The sequence below is a fragment of the Urocitellus parryii genome, chromosome 10 (genome assembly GCF_045843805.1).
Source record: "Urocitellus parryii isolate mUroPar1 chromosome 10, mUroPar1.hap1, whole genome shotgun sequence".
NCBI classification, from domain to species: Eukaryota; Metazoa; Chordata; class Mammalia; order Rodentia; family Sciuridae; genus Urocitellus; species Urocitellus parryii.
This window is the reverse complement of record NC_135540.1, coordinates 107,719,431-107,742,357: the sequence shown is the minus strand read 5'-3', so window position 1 is coordinate 107,742,357 and position 22,927 is coordinate 107,719,431. Positions and strand designations below refer to the sequence as shown.

Here is a 22,927-nt window from a genome sequence, read left to right as displayed (position 1 = left end):
ATGTGTCAACTGTCTAACAAGAATGAGGTGCTTCACATATGGCTAGGTTTCTGCTATTAAGCTAACAAACTTTGATTATAATTTAGCCTCTCAGGTAGATTCGTTTTATAGGGAAACTCACTAATTACAGAATATGAGCATCCAGTCTGCAAAACTAGACCCTTAATGTTTGTAAGAAATCAGTCTCCAGAATCCTTTCACAACTGAATGTGTAAATAAAATAAAATATGGATTCCATAGGGTCATTATCCTACTCCTGAGAATTTTGTGCCTACTAAAGTACTGTATCATTTGACAGTAACTGAAATTATATCTTATAAACTATTATGCATTATAAAACAAATGAATTATTTTTATTATTGAGAGCTAATTGCATTACTGAAAATTTACTGGACCAAACACTGAGGCTTCACAGATCCTTATTATTTTCACCATTTCCACTGGGTCCAGGTACAATCAGATAGAAGATGATATTTTAGAGGGTCTCATTTATTGTCATAGCCTAAGTTTTAATTCAGTAAAGAAATTTTCTGAGTTGTAGTGTTGACTCACTGATGATTTTTTAAATGACCAACCCCGCTTTTTTACATTTATTCTTTAGTTGTAGGTGTACACAATATCTTTATTTTGTTTTTATGTGGTGCTGAGAATTGAATCCAGTGCCTTGTGCATGCTAGGCAAGTGCTCTACCTCTGAGCCACAACCCCAGTCCTTTTTAAAATGCCCTTCTTTTTGAGTTAATTTAACAACGTGATTTTTGATACGAATAAAAATCCTTTAAATTAATGTCACTCATGACAACCTCTGTAGTGCAATAACTGCATAATATCCAAAATCACCTAGAGATAGGCAGGGAAGAAAAATCCATAATTAACTTCTGCAGACAACATTTAAACTGGGAAAATAGTTGATCTGAAACAAGTTTAAGTATCTTTTGAGTGTTTTCTTTATATTTTTAGGACTGAAGAAAACAAGAATAATAACAATGTGCATCCTACTTCAAATAAAGGTACATTTTTAAAGTTTTTTTTTTTTTGTAAAGCCCTATTACCAAATAGAGTAAGAGCACAGACTTAGCCAGACTTCCTTGATTAGCATCTCAGTTCCACACAGCTGTAATGTTGAAAGGCAAGTTAGCTTACTCTCTGTTCCTGTTCTCCTGTGCTTTAAGAGGGAATAAAAAACAGTGTCTACCTGGATGGATTTTAATAGCATTTAAAAAGCAAATTAACATTTTAAAAGTGCTTAAAACAGTGCTTGCCATGTAAATGCTACATGTTTGTTAAGTGAGTAATAAATACCTTAGATCACACTTATTATCATGATCAATCTTTGATAAAGGGAAATGTTCCCATCTGATGTACAAACATTTAAGCAAAAGTCTAAGATTTGAGTCTTGTTAGCCAAAATTGGTATAAACGCCCTCCCTTTCCATTTTCACATATTCCCATTCCCAGGTCATTCCTTTTTCACAAGGTCACTGCATATTAAAGTGTGTGCCTTGGATTGTTATGTTGACTAATCATTTGTCCTTAACTCTTCTCTCATCAGCCTGAGAACAAGAAAAGCAAGATTGAGGCCTCTGCAATGAAACTCAGGCAATAAAGTTAATAGCTGTTCATGACTACCTACAGCAAAGGCAAGGTAAGCAGATAAGAGTCTTTTCCTCAGTGCTGAGGTGCCAGCCAAGGGGGTGGACCCCCCCACCCCCACCCCCATTTCTTCCTGGTTTCAGCAGGATTTCTGCCTTTTCTCATTGCTTAAACACAGGCTACCAAGCCTTCCAACCTAGGTTAAATTACTTAACTTACTCTTTGCCTCAGATCTCTCTGAAGAAAACAAGTCCCACCTGCAAACTAGGGTTTAATCATGCTATGAGATTAACGAGTTAATACCTACCAAGTGCCTGCATAATGCATACGTGTATAAAAGGGATGCCATAAATTTTGGTGTTATTATTTTGTGGGACGAGATGTTTTAAGTTCCGTGATTGCTTTTTCCTTAAGAATTTGTTTCAAATAACTGTACTGCTCAGAAAAATGGAGAAGAGGGGTAGATGGGGAAGTGGCCTGCTGGTTGGAAACCGAGTGGGGGTAGTTGGGAGAGGGGAGGGACAGCGGGAGACGCTTATAATAGCCCAGAAGGGCAAAGTCTGTTCTGGAGCTTCCAGAACAAACTTTAGCATGAGAATCGGCGCAGAACCCCAGGGGCCAGCAGCTTCTGCACAAAGAGGCCAAAAAGGGAAGGCTTTCAAAACCAGCAGGGTTTTCAAAGTCCAGCGCAGGAGATCTTTTGACCCCGGGAGTAGCCGCAGCGGGCCTCAGAACAGCCTCTACTCCACTAAAGTTTCCCAGAGTCGCCTCGGTGGCCCTCCCGCTCCCAGACACGCTGTTGCCCCGCCAAGTGCGTCTGTGTCTGCGCGGCTCTAGCAACCTCCCTGAGAGGCATCTGGTCCTCCCTTCAGCCATACAAGTGACCAAAGACTGCCACCAAAGCCACCAGCACAGTGAGAATTAGCACCAAACCCCGGGACCTCAGGGGCGTGGCTCGGGAGGAGGCCCCACCCGGCCACCCCATTGGCTAACGCTGCCGCGTGGGTGGGATCCGCGGTCACCAGTCCCGGACCCGCAGCTCCGCCCGAACGTGGGTCCATGGGGACAAGAGGCCCAGGTGGGTGAGAAGCAAGCTCCTGTGCCCAGGAAGCCCGGTCCCCGGGCCATGGGGGCACAGGTGAGGCTGCCTTCCGGAGAGCTCTGCCAAGAAGGTGAGTTTGTACCCCGAGGGGGGAGAGATCCGGCATCTGTGTGGCCAAGAGACCAGGTGGGCGGTCCCGGGGTACCTGTGCAGACGCGAAAGATGCACCGACTCCACGCAGTCGTCAGTGTAAATATTCACTTAATTGTTCAGTCAGTGCGCTGTGCCGGCCAACCAATGTTTAGTGGTGCTTACGATATTCGGGTTTCTTGGGAAAGCCTGGGGGGGATCAAGACAGTGGCGAGTCCCACTCGGTCCTGGGGGCTGACCACTGTGAACTGCAGCGTGCTCAAGTATGTGACGGAGCAAGTCAGGACTATGGAGAGACTCCCAGATCCCATCGCAGAAGGAGGTTTCCTCTGATTCAGACTCGCTTCCAGAGGGCGAGGTAGTCGTCACCCAGTGGGCAGAGGGCGTGCCCAGGAACCCCGCTGGAGTCGGGTGCCGAGCCCTGCGCTGGCTCTGCGAGGGTCCAACACCCCGAAGGGTCATGCGCCCTACACCTCCGGGAAGGGCGATGGCCAAGTCTGGGTCCCCTGGCTTCTCTTCTTCCTTGGATATGAAAACATCTCTAACCCGCTACCCTGGCTTCTGACTCGCGGTGCAGTTTTTTCTCCGCAGCTTAAAAGAGAGAGCAGGATGGGAGAGAAACCCGGGAACCCGGGGCACTCTTCTCTAAGTTGTTCTCGCTGCTTGCTGCTCTGCGTTTACAGCCCCTATCTGAGCCCTGTGAAGTCACTGGGCGCGGCCCCATGCACTTCACCAGGTGTTCACAACACTGACAAGCTTTCCACACTTTCGACACAGAAGGTGCGTGTAAGCCTGGAGAAAAGGGAGGAAGCTTGCAGGTGAGCTTGCGGGGGTGGGTGGAGTGTACACCAACTGAAATAATGTTTTTCACGGCGCCACGAGGAAAGCCTATTTATAATTTACCTGGCAATGATGTAAAGACGAAGGTGGAGGGGGTAGTAAGCGGCAAGATGAGAACTAGACTTTTGCAAAGTTGCTGGTAACTTCCTTGGTTTCCTTTCCTTGACCTCTTCCAGCGTATTCCTTGATGAAAAAGTCGGGGGTGGGGGCGGCAGTGAACTCTTTAAAACTGTACAAGCAAGCAAGAAATAGAACACTCCTAAAAAGGAAAAATGCCTGAACAATTTTCAAACTATTCAAAAATTTAGATTGGTGGTTACTAAGGCGGGCTGTGTCCAGAATTATTTCCTAGATAGTCAGATAGTTGCCCTTTTTCCTAAATAATTCCCAAACCAGTAAGTCATACTGTAACTAATATACCCACCCTTGTTTACTCAAGGCTCTGTAAGTAAGGAGGGTGTGGAATTACACCCACTTGTTTGAGCATCCGGATGTTTTTCCTGCTTTGCTCATACACTTAGTTCCAACAAGAAATATTCAAGCTCAGTGCTTAATACCTGTGATTAATTGTGGTAATTAATTATGTAAAAAGATGGTGGGAAAGAAGAGAGAAATTAGAATCCATATTTTCAGTAGTGAGAAGAGATTAGGCTTTGGCATCAGACAGTTTTCCCAGCTTCAGCCTTTCCTCATCTGTAAAATGGGAAGAATTTCTACAGCTTACAGCTGTGGGGTAGATGCAGGTGGGATTATATATGAAACAAGAAATACTGAACCTGACATGGGGTCAACATGGACTCAGTTTTTCATTTGTTCAAATAACAGGTGAGTCTCATGTGCCAAGAACTAGCCTAAGCACTAGGAAAGGCATTTGCAATATAGTCTAATCCTAGACTCTAGGAGTAGGTCCTGCTTTTGCACAGCTTAGTTTCCAACTGGCAAATAATATACAAGAAGCGAATTAACTAAAAAGTAGATTACAACATGGTCTCATGAATAGTGTATTGAGGATGTTGGGGATATTTAGATTGGGTTACTCAAAGCCCCTTAAAGAAAGAACTTTAAAGAATCAATAGTATCTTCTCAATTTTATTGCTTGCTTGCTTGCTTGATTTTCTAGCTGAGACCAAAATGACAAGGAGTCTATCATATATCTAAGAAATCAAGGAACTGCAACTCCTTGAGAACTGGCTGAATCTCTCTTTTGTAATGATTAGGACATTTCCCATATTTATATATATAATCTTAAAAATTCAAATGTATCTGTTTGTCCTTACACATAATTAAATTCCATGAACTTTATTAGACAAGTATGTCCATTTTAAAGATATAGAAACCAAGGCCCAAAGAACTGAGTAGGATTTCATAATTACAGATCAAGTTCAAAATTGTTTGGACCTTTATTTCTCCTGTGTTGCCTGCAATGGACTAAATGGTGTTTGCAGTTTATTGATATAAATGCCAACTTGTTGCAATATTGTTCCTTAATTATTTTCCTGCATCTTCAGTTTATAAAACTTTTTTTAATTTCAAGGGGATTTTTAATCTTTAACAATATAGTAACTTTATTAATGAAAAGTTGATAAAGTGAAAACAGCAGCAGCCCATAAGCTCCCCACTGTGTTTAGAAATACAAGTTTTAATTTTTTAAAGAATCAATAGTACCTTCTCAATTTTATTGATTGATTGATTGATTTTCTGTTCCGGGGATTGAACTCAGGAGCACTCAGCCACTGAGCCACATCCCCAGCCCTATTTTGTATTTAGAGACAAGGTCTCACTGATTTGCTTAGTACCTTCTCATTGCTGAGGCTGGCTTTGAACTCACCATCCTCCTGCTTCAGCCTCCCGAGCCACCCCTGTACTCAATTTTATTTTGATTAAATGGAATAATGGGCACCTTACCAGTTATCAGTTTATGTATAGATTTGTCTAATAGGACATGATATCCCAATTTGTTCTAAGTTCTCATTCTCTTCCAAAGTTGCTGTAAATTGTTTTCACCCTAACTCTGCTCTGATTTTGTTCTGAATGATCTCTCCTAACTATTTTGCTCCCTTATTATTGTTTGCTTTTTCTCTCACTAACATGGTCAGTTTTGCCAGAACAGAGACCTGTTCACCTGTCTTGTTGACCATTATCTCATCAGTTCTTGGGACAGGACTGATACAGAGAAAGTACTCAATAAGAATCAGCTACATGCTGCACAGATGATAGCTAGCATAGTGCCTTGCAAGTTAAGTGTCCAACAGCTGTTTTGTTGAGCAAATCAATGAAATAAATATATGGATATACAGTGTTGTTACAAACACCATTAAGCTGTAAAAAGTGTGGGAGTCTTATATATTGATGTGATGGAAAGTAATTGAGAGGATCCTTTAGATTGAGAATGCAAAGAAGACTCTCCAAGGAGGTGACTTTGTGTGTGTGTGTGTGTGTGTGTGTACGCATGCCCCCATGCATAGACACACACACATACACACATACCTGTTAGGCAAGCCCTCTACCACTGATCTACACTCCCATCCCCAGGAGATGACGTTTCAGTGCTAAGAAGGAGCTAGCTATGCTAGCCAGCACTCAGTAACGTACTAGGTAATTACTACTCAAAGAGCTTTAAGGTAGAGGAACAGGGAAAAAAATATTTCTTTTTTTAATCAGTAGGGAATGAGGTTACAGAGATGAAGGCAAGATACTGCAGGGCCTTGTAGACTATGGTGGGGGATTTGGGGAGAGAAACAACAAGATTCGACCTACTTTTCTGTAGGCTACTACACCTGAACTTGCCCTTTCTACTTTGACTGCATGTCACACCATCTCCCTTCTGTCACTCCAGCCAGCCTGGCTGAGTGCAGTTCCTTTCACTTCTCAAACACATTCTTTCCTCAGGGTGTTTGATTTTTCATCTAATCCTGTTTTTAAAAATCTATTCATTCATTGATGCTGTTTTTACTACTTCCCATACTGATCTTACCATATCATACAGTTATCTGTTTGCCCCACCAGAATATACAAGACCAAGGTTTTTGTTGAATTTCATGTTGTATCGTCAGCTTCCCCAAACTGCCTGACAGATAGTAGACACTCAATAAATAGTTAAATAAGTAAAAAATTGACTAGAGCTGTTTCAGGGCTGGGTGAGAGAGGAAACAAGGCAATAGAATGTCAGAGGTGGGCATGTTTCAGAGCATACAAGGCTTTACAGTGGGGTGGTTTTGTTGAAATTGGGATGAAAACCCATGGAGGGGATGGGAAGGATTAAACAGGGAAGGACATAATCTGATTCACATTGGTCAGTATTTGGGGATAAATTGTAGTGAAGATACAAGATTTAATTCCATTTTTTCTATGCCACTTGGAATAGGCAGGTTTACCATATTCTTTTGTATCTGCAGGACAGCTGAGGGTGACTGGTCTAGACTTGGTTCACTTGGGTGTTTTTGATTCACGCTGTAACCAGCTGGGGTTGGATTTTTCCTGTGGGATGAGCAGGCCTTCTCCACATCTTTTTTGTTTGTCTGTTTTTTTCTGGGTGGGATTCAGGCTGAAGGAACAGCAGGTGCTCAGGGAATTACAGAGTTACAAGAAGTAAATCTAACCAAACATCACCTCTGCTGTTTTCTTAGTGGCCACAAAGTCACTTCCAACTTGATGTCAAGAGATGCAAACAATCACCCGAGATTATGGACTTCCTTTTATGGCTTATTTCACCTTGCAGTTTTGGAGGTTACAGTCTATGATCAATGGATCACATTGCTTTGGGCCTGTGGTGAAGCAGCACATCATAGCAGGAGCATGGGGTGGAGCAGAACTGCTCACCTAATCATAAGAAAGGGAATGGGGGTGTAGGGGGTAATAAGGAGAAGTAGTCTGAGGATCACAATCATTTTTATAAGGGCATGCCTTCACTTACCCAAACAACTTTCACTAAGCCTTACTTTTCTCTCTCTCTCACCCAGTTTTTCTTTCTTTTTCTTTTTTGGTGTGTGTGTGTGTGTGTGTGTATGTTCTTTTATTAGTGCATTACAATTATACATAATAGTTGGGTTCATTTTGACAAAATCATACATGCATGGAATTTAATTTTCTCCACTGTAGTCCCTGGTGACCCCTTTTTCCTCCCCTTCTCCCACCCACTTTCTTTCCTCTATTCTGTCTTCCTTTTACTCATTTATTTATTCATTTTAATTGGTGCTTTATAGATAAAGGTGGAATTTGCTGTAGTATATTTATGTGTGCACATAGCATAACTTTGTTAAATCATTCAGCATTTCCTCCCCTTTCCCTCCTGCCCTCTCAATCTCCTTTTTCTTCTCCACTGACCTTCCCTGTATCTTTGTGATGTCTGACCCCCTATGTTTTCTTTCCCCCTTACTTTGTCCTAGCTTCCACATATGAAAACATTCAACCCTTGACTTCCTGAGTCTGGCTTATTTCACTTAGTATGATGTTCTCCAATTCTATCTATTTACCAGAAAATGCTATAATTTTATTCTTGATAACTGAGTAAACCTCCATTGTGTATGAATATATTTTCCTAACCCATTCATCAATATGATAGTACCACTTAGGCTGGTTCCATAGCTTAGCCATTATGAATTGTGCTGCTGTAAACACTGATGTGGCTATATCACTATAGTATGCTGACTTAAGTTCTTTTGGATAAATATTGAGGAGTGGAATAAATGTTTCATAAGGTGATTTCCTTTCTAGATTTTCAGGAATCTCCATACAACTTTCCAGAATGGTTGTGCTAATTGGTGGTGTTGTCCCACCAACAGAGTATCCCTCTTTCTCCACACCCTCACCAGCATTTATTATTATTTGTATTCTTGATAATTTAGGTCCCACTTCTTAAGGTTCCACCACCTCCCAATACCTCCACTTTTGAGACCAAATCTTTAACAATGGGCCTGTGCGGGGCACTTGACATCCAAACTATACCAAAGGAAGAAGAGTCTGCCCACAAGGGACAGGATAAGGGAGTGAATGCCAGCTGAATAATCAAACTATCACAGACGAATAGAGGATGATATGATGATTTCCTCAAACTCTACATATCTTGCAGTGATTAAAAATGTAGTTTTAGGGGCTGGGGTTGTGGCTTAGTGGCAGAGTACTTGTCTAGCTTGTGTGAGACACTGGGCTCCATCCTTATCACTGCATAAAAATAAACAAAATAAAGGTATGTTATCCATCTACAAATACAAAAAAAATTAAATGTAGTTTGATGCAATCATAGACATCCTAGAAACCAAATTTCGGTCTCTTTAAAATATCTTCTAGCTATCAGTGCCTATAAGTTGAGAATTGGTCCAACAGCAACATGTTTGAGTCAATGAGATTGTAAACAACTCTGGGAGCAAAGATAGATTATGTTCAAACTACAAAATTATGAAGGTGTCTGTAGAAATATTGTGTCAAACTGCTTAAGAGCTCTTAAGGTGGGGAAAGATATAGTCCTATAGAATATCTAACTCTATTTTCAAATTTTAAAGGCATGTGTATAACCTATTACACCTGCTCATAGAAGGCACATATTAATTTGTGCCATATGAAATGCTATTTTGTAGGATCAAAAACTTATCAATTTTTTGATTCAACATCACATGAGAGTGTTAGCAAGACTCTTTGTAAAAGCAGAACATCATAAATTACCTAAATGTCCACCAGTTATAAAATAGAAAAATTACTTGTGGGTTAATCATACTGTAGAAGTCTATAAAATAGTGGGAGAAAAAACAAACTTTGCAGCCACAAGTATCAACAATGATGAACCCCCAAAGAAGCAAGTCACCAGATAATACATTCTACACAATTTCATTTTCATGAGGTACAAAAGAGGTAAAACTAAACTGTTTTGATGTATTAAATAGAAAAAATCATTTTAAAAGCAAAGGAATGTTTAAGAGAAAATCAGCATAGTTGTTACCTCTGAGGGGTAATGTTTTAATTCTTAAATTGTGTGGTTGATGTACTTGGTGTATATTGAATTGTTTTTATTTATAACTGACATGTATTTCCTTACTATTTATTACCCAGTAGTTTCAAGTGGAGAGAGATTATTCACTGACATTGAAGAATCCAATAAGTATAAAAATTAAGGTAGTGATAAATCTTATATTTGTTAGTCTGAAAAGTACACCTATAGCCATTTATTTGAATGATTCACTCCCAACTTTCAAAAGAACAGATTGAAAAAAACAAAGAGACTCCTATACAACTATATAGAAGACTATATTTTCTTTAAAAATGGTTATTTACAAACAGAACACATCAAAGAGTCTTCATTAGCGTAAAAAGTTTCATTCCGAAATATCGATCTCGAGATAATAGAGGAAAAATCAAAACATAATCATCTAAGTTTATCCAAAAAAGTTCTTAAATCCAATTTAAAATGTAAGTATCAGGCTGTTGACAAGAAATGAAATTAACAGGAGATGTATCTCAGTAGTAGAGCACTTTCTTAGAATGTGCAAAGCACTAGATTTGGTCCCAAGCATATTTTAAAAACAAATCTTAATCCATGGAGATGTACACCTGTAATCTCAGCTACTCAGAAGAATCAGGTAGGACGATTGCTGGTTAAATGCCAGCCTGGGAAATTCATGCTACTTCTGAAGGAAATAGTCTACCATAGCATCATCATGGTCAGGGCTGGAGTGTGTCCCAGCTCCAAGGGCCTGATTTGCAGTGGGTTGTGGCTGAGCTTGTAACCCTGTTCCAGATGTCAAAACAAAAGGCCTCTTAGGATTAGCTGGTTCTTGAGGGTGGTGTTTCAGGAGGGGGCTGAAAGAGTCCTGCCAAAGCTCTGCTTTTCTCAAGACACAGGCAATATGCACTCTACCAGCACCTGGCTCAGTACTCCTGATTTCATTCTGAGGTCCATGATTAAGTGCATAGTTTTAACTAGAGCTGTCAATATCAGAGAGATTATAGTGTCAGTTTTGCCATAGTCATGTGGTACCAGCCTTTAGGCCTCTGTTCATTCAAATAATTACTCAATATTGAGAAAAATAATAAAATTAATGAAGTTATATGTGCTCCCTCCTGAAAGGAGTATAAATTCAATTCCAAAATTATACTTAAAGCCAGCCTCAGCAATTTAGCAAGGCCCTAAGGAACTTAGTAAGACTCTAACTAAAACATAAAAAGGGCTAGGGATGTGGCTCAGTGGTTAAATGCCCCTGGATTCAATCTCTGGTGCAAAAAAAAAAAAAAAAAGTTTTCTACTACTGAGCTACATTTCCTGTCACTATAGAGGGCTATTGAAACTGTCTATTAAAATAAACAACTAATATAATAGACTGTCTTTCTAAGCTAAATAAAGTCTGGATTAAACTCCCTGCAATAGGACTTTGCTTGCTCAGATCTTCAGAAGCCAACCTTGATTTGAGATAGCTTTGATTCCTCTAAAACACTGAACTCTCTGCCCACACACCCTACTTCTGCCATCTCTCCTCTGTGCCACTGCACACCCATCAATCCACCATTCACTCCGTCCCTCCTTCAGTCACATCTGCTCTGGGCTCTCTGCCTGACATATGCCCCAAATATAGAGCAATCCAAGTATTAGGATCTGCAATCTGACAAGATTTTACTTGTCCTGTCATGAAACTCAGAACATTCATGTCTGCCACTTAAAAATGAGAACTTGGAAAATGCAACAAAGATGATTTGCTCTCCCTTATCACCCTCTGCCCCCACACCCCCTAAAATGTCAGAAACATTTTGCTATGTCAACAACTTAGAAGGAATATTGTTTCCCTGGAATGAGATCCACCCACCCTGGTTTCAGAGATGGAAGTTTTGAAATGGTTATGTTAACTACATAGTAAATGACACAAATACAGCCGTGGAATTCACTGGAAAGCCAATTCAGATGTTTTTTCAGGAATGAATGTAATCAAAATTCTTACTAACAAAAATATACGCACTCATTTCCATTCCTGAGATTTAAATGAGATGAACAGTGGGCAGAACAAGACTACAAATAACCTACATGTGTATTCTCCAGTATTACAGAATATCCCTGAAAAAATATAATTAATTATCCTTTGAGTATTTAGAAGTTTTTGTTTTTCTAAGTTGATTAATTTACTTTAATTAGGTACACATGACAGCAGAATGCATTTTGATTCATTGTGCACAATTCCTGCACAACTTTACATTTCTATGGTTGTACACGATATAGTGTAACATCATATGTGCAGTCATACCTGTACCTAGGGTAATGATGTCCATCTCAGTCCACCATCTTTGCTGCTCCCATGTACCCTTCCTACCCACCCTACCCTTTGCCCAAAGTTCCTCCATTTTTCCCATGCCTCTCCCCTACCCATTATTTTAATTAGATATTAATTACTTTGCTTAGCATGATATTCTCCAACTCCGTCCATTTATCTGCAAATGCCATAATTTTATTCTCTTTTAATGCTGAGTAACATTCCATTGTGTATAGATACCACAGTTCCTTTATCTATTCATCTATTAAAGGGCATCTTCCACATTTGCTTCCATAGTTTAGCTACTGTGAATTGAGCTGCTATGAATATTTAGAAGTTTTGACTCAGAATTTATTCTGTATCTCTTAAGAAAAGTTAGTTAATTTCCAAATTACTATGAAATAGTAGTCATGAAAACCTTGAATTTGCCAGGTACTGTGGTGTACACCTGTAATCCCAGCTACTGGGGAGGCTGAGGCATAAGGATTGCAAATTCAAGGCTGGCCTCAGCAACTTAGTGAAACCCTGTTACAAAAGAAGATTAAAGGCTGAGTGTGGTGGCACATGCCTGTAATCCCAGAGGCTTGGGAGGCTGAGGCAGGAGGACTGCATGTTCAAAGCTAGCCTCAACAATTTAGCAAGGCCTTAATAAACTTAGCAAGACCCTGTCTCTAACTAAAATATAAAAGGGGCTGGGGATGTGGCTCAGTGGTTAAACGCCCCTGGATTCAATCTCTGGTGCAAAAACAAAGCAAAACAAACAAACAAACAAAAAACCCAACCCTTGAATTTAATTATTTATTTTTCCATTTTCCAGATAGTTGTTTACTAACTTTGTTTGTAGTAATATTCAGATGCCTTCATGATGCTTTGCTAGAGATGCCAGATCCACTTATGGAAGTTTTGTTGCTAAGACATTATTTGATCTCTTTTGTTGTTGCTCATATGCCTTCTTCAGATTTTTGAGACATAAAACTGAGTTTTTGATTCAATTCTAAAATTATACTTAATAATCTTCCTTTGCCCTTTTTTGTATAGAGTACTCAAACTCGGAATTTTCCTTTTTTTTGAAAGGAAAAAAAACCCCTGAAAAACAGAACATTTAGTGACAGCATCACCTTATTGGTATCTGTTCAAGTGGCAAAGAGATTATAAAAATTTCTCATATATAGTAAGTCTTTTCATGCTGTATTTTAGTGTTTAACTTCAAATTTTCAAGACATTTAAAATAATAGGTCTGGTTCATTGGCTTTGCATGTTTATTTGAATCTTATTCTTAAAAAAGCCTATTCATGTTTAGTTCATTTTTTCTATTAGATTCAGCTTTATTTTGGAGAAGCTGGATTCGTAGTCCTAAAAACAGTCATTTTTTTTTTCAGGAAAAGTTGTAAGCAAAGTTAAATCTACCTTAACACATGTTTTCTCAAATGCACAATTCATACTCCACCAAATGAGTTAACTGAATATCCTGTTATGGGGTAATTTATAGACCAGTGAGATTGCTGTGCCCTTTTCTATATTCCTGGGTCACAGCCCCTGCTTTCTGAGAGACAGGCTGGTTATGTGAAGCAGTGAAGTGACTTTGGGAGACTGGGATGAGTTGTTGAGGCCAAGTTGGTTCTACACAACCACTCACAGCTCCAGCATGTTGTGATCTGGTGGAGCAAAAACCCAAGTATTGCCAGATCTTCCAACTTACAAGGATTCCAAACTTTCATATAAAATCTCTCATTTTTAAATGATGACAACTAAACAATTTTAAATCATTTTTCAGAACATGTTCAAACAAAATCAGCAATGTCTATAGTTCTGTAGACCACCTGTTGAATACTGCCCTACTTGCAGTTAAAAAAAAAAAAGAAAAAAAGTATTTTTATACTGTCCACTCAAGTCTATGTTTCTTGCAGAAAGCACTAGTATGTTTCCCTTTTATTGTTGACATTTCTCTTTCCTTTTTCCAGGCTATGTGCTATCTGTGGTCTGTCAGAACTCCTCCCAGTCTTGGTGTGAGATCACAAATGTGTCGCAGCTGCAAGCTTCTTCTATCCTTTACAGAAACCTGAATTCCAGCACAACCAACTGGAGCATTTCAGCAAATGTAGAAAACAAATACAATCTTTATGTGGGCTTGCTACTGGCCATATGTTCTAGCATTTTTATTGGCTCTAGCTTCATTTTGAAAAAGAAGGGACTCTTGCAACTGGCCAATAAGGGTGTTACTAGAGCAGGTAAGGAACCCATGCAAATAATGAATTCAAGTGTCTAATTATAGAAATAATTCCATCATGAGACCACAATGCTGTAGTCATGATCATTGACTCCGTTTATCTAAGCCTGTGTGTCCTTGATTGAGCCAGCTGTCTCCCTGACAGTCTCTGACCTCCTACACAGAGTGGAATAGACCAGCCTCTTTCCCACCCTGAGGTCTTTTTCATTGGTCTGGAACTCTCTGCTTCCTGCCCACGGAGCTGACTCACCCTCCAGACTTTGGCTTGAATTTTCACTACCCGGAAAAGGCCATCCTGGACCATCCTGTCTGGGATGGTCTCCCCACCTGCGTCCCCTGCTGCTCTCCATCATTGCATAAGAGTTTCCTTTCTTGGAGTTATGTGTGTATTGCTTATTTACTTATTGTTAAGAGGTTTACCTGTTTATTGGTGGTAGAGAGGAACAAGAGAGGAACCTTCCTTTGCACAACATTTGATACCTGATAAATATTTCTTCATCTCTGAATGGATAGCAATAGAATTAGTCCACCATTTATACTGACATTTCAGATGCTACATAAGCACAACCAGACTATCCTTTAAATCATGAATCTTCTATTCCTTTGCATCAAATGTAAGTCCTAAATTAAATATTTTTCTAAGGTCCAAATGGAAAAATAAATTAGTACAAATTATGCAAACAAGTTTCTGAAACAGTACTATTGAGAGGATATTTGTACCTTCATAAAACAAAAACATACTATATTAGTATATAAAACAATTTAGTATTAGCATTAAAATAGATACAGTAATAAAAGATTATTGAAAATTTACAGGTGGACTCAATTACATATCAAATTCTAATATATGATTTTTAAAAGTGATATTTCCAACAAGTAAGCACAATGAATTATTAAATTAAGAATATTCACATCAAGTGGAAAAAAGTAGAGGAGAAAAATGTGAGAGTTCTACTTTATACTATTCAGCTAAATAAATTCCAGATTGTTTAGGGTTAAATTTAAAATAATTTTTTGAAAACCTAAAAGAAGTCCTTTTTATAAGCATAAAAATGACAACGAACCTATTTTATGTAAAGGAAGAGATTTTCTGGTTTGGCAAAAAAAAAAAAAGGAAAAAAATACATGTGCACACAGTGAAAATACCATAGCTGTAACTCCAGAGCAAATGATTTATCAATAAGGGGGAATTATGAAATTATTGACAAAAAGTAGTTAGGTTCTATAATATAAAAACAGTGACTTGCAGTCAACAAGAAAATTAGTGCCCTAACAGAAAATAGGCAAAGCTCATAGACAGGAAACACAAAATCAGAAATGCAAATGAAAACAGAAGAAGTGTGAATCGTCAATAAACATACATAAGTAAATATTATTTTACTAGGACCCAGAAGATACTAACTATGCAAATAAGGTTCAATATTGTAAGATGATTCTAATTTTTTCATTTGCGAAATTTATAAGGAGAAAATTCTAAATAACCATGGTTAACTGCTTTTGCAATTTATAGCATACATGTCCTATTGTTTAATTATAACAAAGTCATCAAGGTCCAATTCAGGGAGTTAGGCAAATTAAAATTGAGAAAATTCCATTTTCTATAGCAAACATACAACAGTGTCTTCAGGTCACAGGAAGGTGACTGAATTCTTGAGGACAGTTTTTTGTCCTTATAGATAGCTTTAGACAGAAGCTCAACTTCATTATGCTAAGGTAAAGAATAAGTGGAGTCCATCTGCCTAATGCTTGTTTCCTTTTATGGACTGATCCAAACTTCAAAAGCTTTCATGTCAAGCATCCTCTTCCTCAAAAGGTCATTTACAATTTAGGATTTTTTGTTTTAAATTTAAACCATGGCCAAAACAAAATATTCAGAGTATATCACATTCAATGTCCATACCTCTGCCTGAGATAAATGCAATGGACCTGATGACTAAAATTTCCTACCAAAACAAACAAACAAAAAAAGCTTTCTGTAGAAATAAAAAAATGAAGTGATATAATGGAAAGTTTCAAAAGACCTTTGGAAATGACCAAGTTAGTAAGCTCAAAGATTTTAGATTTTGACTTTTTCTTTTTTTTATGTTTTTTTTTTTAATCGAGTGTCTTTACCCATTGTCAATTGTTCTACCCTTCTTTCTCTAATTTGGAACCTAATTTTTATTTTTGGTGTTTTTCCCAGGACAAGGTGGACATTCTTACCTCAAGGAATGGGTGTGGTGGGCAGGATTACTATCAAGTAAGTTCTTAATGGAGAGAATCGTGTTTACTTGTAAAATGATAAATCCATTACATGGAATTTTTCAAAATTAATTTTTCTTCCTGGCAAGGATGGAATTTAAGTCTAAAAGTTATGTGTGGATATAATGTATTGCCTTATACAGAATAGTAATAACAATGACCATTACTGTTACGATGTGGGTATCCATGTGTGTAAGATATGGATTATTTTTTACTCACCACCCCCTCCTCTCAATACTGCCCTGGAACACAAAGGGGAAAGTTGATATTTGAAATATTAATATAAGCTCACAAATTTCTGATTTATTTTTTTCATGCAAAGTGAGAAAGGTGCTTTCCATCCATATTTTCCCAGCTCCTTATGTGAATCCATGACTATCCTAGCTGCATATTTCTCAGGAATGGGTACATTTTCCTTGCAAGGACCAAACATGGATAAATTGAGGGATCCTTTGTTGACACTGGAAAAAATGGGGGAGAAGATGGAAGTGGTTGGCACAACTTCTCCCAGACTTGCTTTCAGAATCAAAGGAGACTTGGCAGCTGTGAAGGCGCTTTCTAAATGCTAGTGTAATGTCCTCACAGAAGGAAGACTTGTCCCCCTCCACCCCTTCCCCTGTTTCACCCTTGCTCTTGCCTTCTCTGAACTTTCTTAAATCCCAAGCTTGAAACCTCCAAAGAAAGGACACCATGAATGGTAGCTTCACACCACTCACTAATCACTTTCTTCAAAGTCAGAAGTCTTCATGGTTCCCTATATTTCCCCAAACCAAGTAACATATTTCAAGTATTTCATTATTTGCAAGCTCCTTGTAAGAAGGAACTTGGGTCCATTTCCTTAAAAAGGGGTGGGGGCATGGAATCCAAAAGGTGATGAATAAAACATATTTAAGTTTGTGTAGTCCTTTTGGTATTTTGTGGGGGGCGGTTACCAGAGATTGAACTAATGGGCACTCAGCCACTGAGCCACATCCCCAGCCCTATTTTGTATTTTATTTAGAGACAGGGTCTCACTGAGTTGCTTAGCACCTTGCTTTTGCTGAGGCTGGCTTTGAACTCCCCATCCTCCTGCCTCATCTTCCCAAGCCACTGGGATTACAGGCATGCCACCCTTTTGGTTTTTAAGATTCTTGCACATCCATTTCCCTACTTTAGTTGAATCAAAGTTAACAAGGACTATACTGAGAAGATTCCAGATAGATATGTGAATGATTCTCTTGTTTTTCTTTCTTGTATCTCCTCAACCTGTACTCACACTTTAGAATGAGAATAGAAGGAGACTATTTTATGGCTGCATTTACTATTGTACTCTCACAATGTAAAAACGTTGATGCTGGTATTAAGAGAGAAAAGCATACATTAGAGATTGCATCTAGTGACAAACATGGTACTTTAATCATGGAGTCAATGTTTTCCTGGAATGCTGTCCATAAAGATGAGAAAATAAGCAATTTAAAGTATTCCAAAAAAGTTTAGTGTTCTGAGAAAAATGCCATAATTTGTTTTTTTTTTTTTTTTGCTAGAATAGTCTTCTAATTGCTCTGTAATTTTAGAGTTGTTTATAGTGCTTTCTTAATGCAGGATCCTCCTTTAGATTGGGGGAAGGAGTGAAAAGGGTTAGCAAAGCAGCCAAAGAAAGGGAAAAAGAAAAAGTAGGTACTCGCACTAGTCTGCAGTAGTGTTATTTTATCTCTCCACAACAACCATTTGCTTGGTGTCGTTTGCCAGCATGAAATACTACATTCTCTGGGCAAGTGTCCAGTTATGATCTGTGAGAATAACTTGGCACCAAGACAAGAGCCCAGCTCTAGGAGGGATTTCCCTCACTCCAGGAATTGTTTGCACCACACTGCCTCATGGAAGTCTAGTGTCCTCAGATAAGGAAAAGATGACATTCTGGAGTACATCCTTAGGACTTTAAAACAGCTGCTTGGATCTTCCTGAGCTACTGAGCTTCTGTTACTTGCTATAGATCATCTGTAATTCAAGATGCCTGATGTCATAGGCCTGCGGTAGGGATTTCTTAGCTTTCCCCTATGTTGACACTAGCTCTCCACAAAGACTTCTAATTTTACAGATTGTTGTTGTCATTGTTGTTCTTAATTTGCCACAAAGAGATATTCAAGAATGTCAAGTAGATGTTCTTGAGCAAATGGAATAACTCTCAGATTATTCCAAAGCCACCTCTATTAGATTTCATCAGAGTGACCAAATATGTTTTCAGGACTGAAATAACTAAAATTAATTCTACTTAAAATCATTTGGAATGTGTATTCATTTGTCACCAGTAGTAGAGTTTATATCACCAGGTATATTGAGTTTATCTGACTCCCTTAATATTAATCTTTTCCCACTGTCCATAAAAAAATTAAATCATTCGATTTAGCTAGATCTTTGAGTGTCTTTGAGATGAAAGTCCACTGTTTTGTGAGAGTCATTTGTTTTTCTCTTCTGATAAATAAATTCATCTCATATATTAATACTTCAACTTGCTTTCTAGTGGGAGCAGGAGAGGCTGCAAATTTTGCAGCTTACGCATTTGCACCTGCCACCTTGGTCACCCCACTGGGAGCTCTGAGTGTTCTTATAAGGTAGGTAGCAATAAGGAGCTTGGCTTCTATAGGTATTTAATAACATGGTACAGTTAAACCATAAGAAACATTGCTGAATATACCTCAAAAAAAAAAAAAGGATTAGACTAACCTGGGCTCTGAAAGCATAAAAGACTCAAAATAATTTCTGGGGTCCCAGAGAAGCTTTGAACAAGTCACTTAATCTTAGTTTCCTCATTTGTAAAATATGGATTAAATAAATGATTTTTCTTGGACTGTGGATGTAGTTGAAAGTAGAACACTGTGCAAGGCCTTGGATTTGATTCCCATCACCAGGGGAAAAGCATTCTTGCCTAAAAAAAAAAAAAAAAAAAAAAAAGCAATCACAAATTAAATTGAGAAGACTCCAAAAAATAGGAAGAAATAGATTATCATATTGTTATTTAAAAAACAATGAGAGAGTAAGCTTGCTTTGTGATGATTCAGTGAAGCCTAACAGAGTTTTGTATTTTTCTACTCTTTTAACTCTGACCTGAATACATTTACAGAGTCCTTTTAATTCTTTCTGTTGTCATAGTGGTAAATGACTATAGAGGACTTTAAAAGGCATAGCATTTGGGCATAGCATAGACTTTAAAAGGCATAGCATTCTCACTAAAATGCTGTGTTGTCTGCTTTATACTTCTGTTTGTAGACCTGGTATATTCTTTTTGTGCTGGAAACAGGAATGATTTTTATCTTTTGTAGTATGTGGCTCTGATGTTTCTAAGGTGATCTGTATTATTATCCCAAATGAATGGATCCAGTGAGCCCATACACTCTTTTATTTCATAACTATCATTTCATTTTCATTCATTATCAACATTTACTATAAAATTTATGATTTGGCCTCGACATTTATCTTCATCATCTTTAATGGATTGTTATATGACAATTAACTGATGTGATACAGTAATCTGTATACGGGGTAAAATTGGGAGTTCATAACCCACTTGAATCAAACTGTGAAATATGATATATTAAGAACTATGTAATGTTTTGAACGACCAACAATAAAAAAAAAAAAAGAGTCAATACACATAAAGCACTTAAAACACTGGTCTAACGTTTTTCACTGGGGTTGCAGTCCCACAAGTGGCCACATGAGGGAGACTCTAGGCAAGCCTAGTATTTGCCCATGGGCTTGGGAGAAGATGGGCACCATTAATTTCATTTGTGCAAGTGCTAGAGCGTCAGAGGAAGGAGACTGACATGCTGAAGCCCCCATTAGGCCTACTGGTGGAGCAACAGGATGGCATACTCTAATATCATCATGGTAGTGCCAGTCTGAAGCTTCCTGAGGTCAAGGCACTAATAACAATTAAAGCATTGAGAGTATTGGCTGGGTGAAAGTGCTAAGGCAGTAGCAGGTAATAAGGAAGTATTTCAATATTTTTACAATCTCCACAGTTGTACTGGTGTTTACTAGCTACGTATCAGCCCTAAGCAGAGTAATTCTTCTTAATATATAATCCTTCTTTGAAATTTTCATGGACACACATAATTTAAGTGTACTGGTTGAGCATCTTTAGTCCAAAAAATCCAGAATCCACAATGCTCCAGAATTTGAAACTTTTCAAGCATGGACATGATGCCACAAGTAGAAAATTCCACATGTGACCTCATCAGATGGGTTGCAGTAAAAATGTAGGCACACCCAAAATATTGTATAAAATTCCCTCCAGCCTATGCATACTAGATGTATATGGAACACAAATGAATTTTATGTTTAGATTTGGGTCTCCTCCCCCAAGAGATCTCATTTCGTATATGCAAGATTCCAAAATATGGAAATAAGTAGAATTGGAAGCATTTCTAATCTTAAGTATTTCAGATAGGGATATTCAATCTGTATAGTGCCAGTAAGACATAAAAGACCTTTGGCTTTGCTTGGCTTTACAGGAGATGTTACAATTGAAAATGAATTGATCGGAACTCTTAGAAGGTCAGGGATGTTGACAGGAATATAAAAGTCTGTGATAACTCTTCAGATATAAAGGCAACAAAGCAGAATTAATTGACCATCACTTCCGAGTTTAAAACTAACTCAGATTTTTCAGTGTCATTTAGTATGTTTCAAGCCAATTTATTGGAATACAGAGTGGCAGGTACTGACTGGAATTCTGAGCTACTATAGGATCAAAAGGCAATTCAACTATAGTGATTTTGCTTTTCTCTCTCCCAACAGTGCCATCTTGTCTTCCTATTTTTTAAATGAGCATTTGAACATTCATGGGAAAATGGGCTGCATATTAAGTATATTGGGGTCAACTGTGATGGTTATCCATGCCCCACAAGAAGAGGAAGTCACGTCTTTGCATGACATGGAAATGAAATTGAGAGATCCAGGTCTGTGATTCAGCATAAAGAAGCACTTAAAGTCTGTTCCCTTTTCCTTCTTCATCAAATGATATTTGTAACAATATTATAATAGGCTTCCTACAAGTCTTCACGTGGGTTGTGAAATACAAAAAATTTTGCTTGTTACAAGTCTTCTGAAAGGAACACAGTTTATTTTTTGTATTCATTCTTCCCCTCTATACAATGAAAAAGAGAGAGAGGAAGAGTAGGGGCAAAAGATTTATCGTTAAACTCAAAGTTTTGCCATTTCTTCCCCATATAAAAATCAAAGGGACAATACTTGCCCTACCTCACAGTGTTATCGGTGAGATTCAAATAATATATTTATAAAAGTCCTTTATAAAATAATGTGAATAATGCAATTAGATGCTACTTTTAATTTAATCTCACTTCTATTTCTAAACTATCTAGGCTCTCAAATTCAGGACTAACAAGAAAGACCATGATTCTGTTAGATTTTCTGAAGTCTAATTCTGTTCTCTTCCTGACAGGATTTGTTTCCTTTGCTGTGATCATAACTGTGATCTCCTTGGTGCTGATTTTGATTGTGGCCCCCAGGAAAGGACAGACCAATATATTGGTCTATATATCAGTCTGTTCTTTGATTGGAGCATTTTCAGTTTCTTCTGTCAAGGGCCTGGGAATTGCCATCAAGGAACTACTAGAATGGAAGCCAGTTTACAAGAATCCCCTGGTCTTTGTTTTGCTGGCTGTACTTGTGCTTTCAGTCACTACACAGATTAACTATCTCAACAAAGCACTGGATACTTTTAATACGTCTCTGGTGACTCCCATCTATTATGTCTTCTTCACCTCCATGGTAGTGACTTGCTCCGCCATCTTATTCCAGGAGTGGTACGGCATGAAGGCTGGAGATGTCATCGGGACCCTGAGTGGGTTCTTCACCATTATCAATGGCATTTTCCTTCTACATGCTTTTAAAAATACTGACATTACCTGGAGTGAACTGACATCCTCTGCTAAGAAAGACATTCTTTCTCCAAATGGCAACGAGAACAGTTACGTTTTACTAGAGAACTTAGAAAGTTCGACCCCAGGATATGATGATGATGTCACCTTATTTAGCAAGACTGAAGATCGGAGTCCCCATAAAACCTAAATTGTAACCAACATTAGATACTTGAAGAGGAGAAAGAAGATTTATTCTCGAAAGGACTTCAGGGAAAGTTAGTGTTTCTAAAGTTCTGGTACCTTAGATGTGTAAGTTCAACTTCCATGAAATTTGAAAGTCAAGACCTGATATTCCTCCCAAGGATTTCTGCATGTTTTCACTGCTGAAAACTTTGAAATATCCCTTAAGCTTAAAAGAAGTCCAGGAGTTATATTTGTCTCATAATAATCTTTTTCTTCTGGTCACAATGGATTTGACTCTGCTAGGTGGATCTTCACTTCTAACTATTCTTAGATTCACAGTAATTCATAAAGTTAACTATGTTCTAATAAACAGAGTACCAATCACCAGGCTTTGATGAATCATAATCTCAAATTATTAAAACTGAGAAGAGAGAACTCTGGTGCTCTGAGCTCCCTTCTGCAACTTCCTTCTTTTAAAACTAGAGAGTAAATGGGCAAAGGGTTAAAGAAAAAAAAAGAGGCCTGCTTTGGACTCCATTCCTTCCTAAGCTAAAATGTACAAA

The 22,927-nt window shown here is 38.3% G+C and overlaps 1 protein-coding gene across 1 annotated transcript; it reads left to right on the top strand.

Annotated features, from left to right (window-relative positions):
- The first annotated feature begins 2,702 nt into the window (after window positions 1–2,702).
- On the top strand, window positions 2,703–22,446 carry Nipal1 (NIPA like domain containing 1). The gene is made up of 6 exons (XM_026387088.2): window positions 2,703–2,764; window positions 13,811–14,077; window positions 16,259–16,315; window positions 18,818–18,908; window positions 21,097–21,257; window positions 21,761–22,446. The coding sequence occupies exons 1-6, from the start codon at window positions 2,719–2,721 to the stop codon at window positions 22,387–22,389; spliced, it is 1,251 nt and encodes a 416-aa protein (XP_026242873.2). The 5' UTR covers window positions 2,703–2,718; the 3' UTR covers window positions 22,390–22,446.
- The last annotated feature ends 481 nt before the right edge of the window (window positions 22,447–22,927 follow it).

Coding starts and splice junctions, on each gene's coding strand:
- Nipal1 (XM_026387088.2), top strand. CDS start 2,719: ATGGGGGCACAGGTGAGGCTGCCTTCCGGAGAGCTCTGCCAAGAAG. Junction 2,765..13,810: donor CGGAGAGCTCTGCCAAGAAG/GTGAGTTTGTAC, acceptor TCCTTTTTCCAG/GCTATGTGCTATCTGTGGTC. Junction 21,258..21,760: donor AATGAAATTGAGAGATCCAG/GTCTGTGATTCA, acceptor TCTTCCTGACAG/GATTTGTTTCCTTTGCTGTG.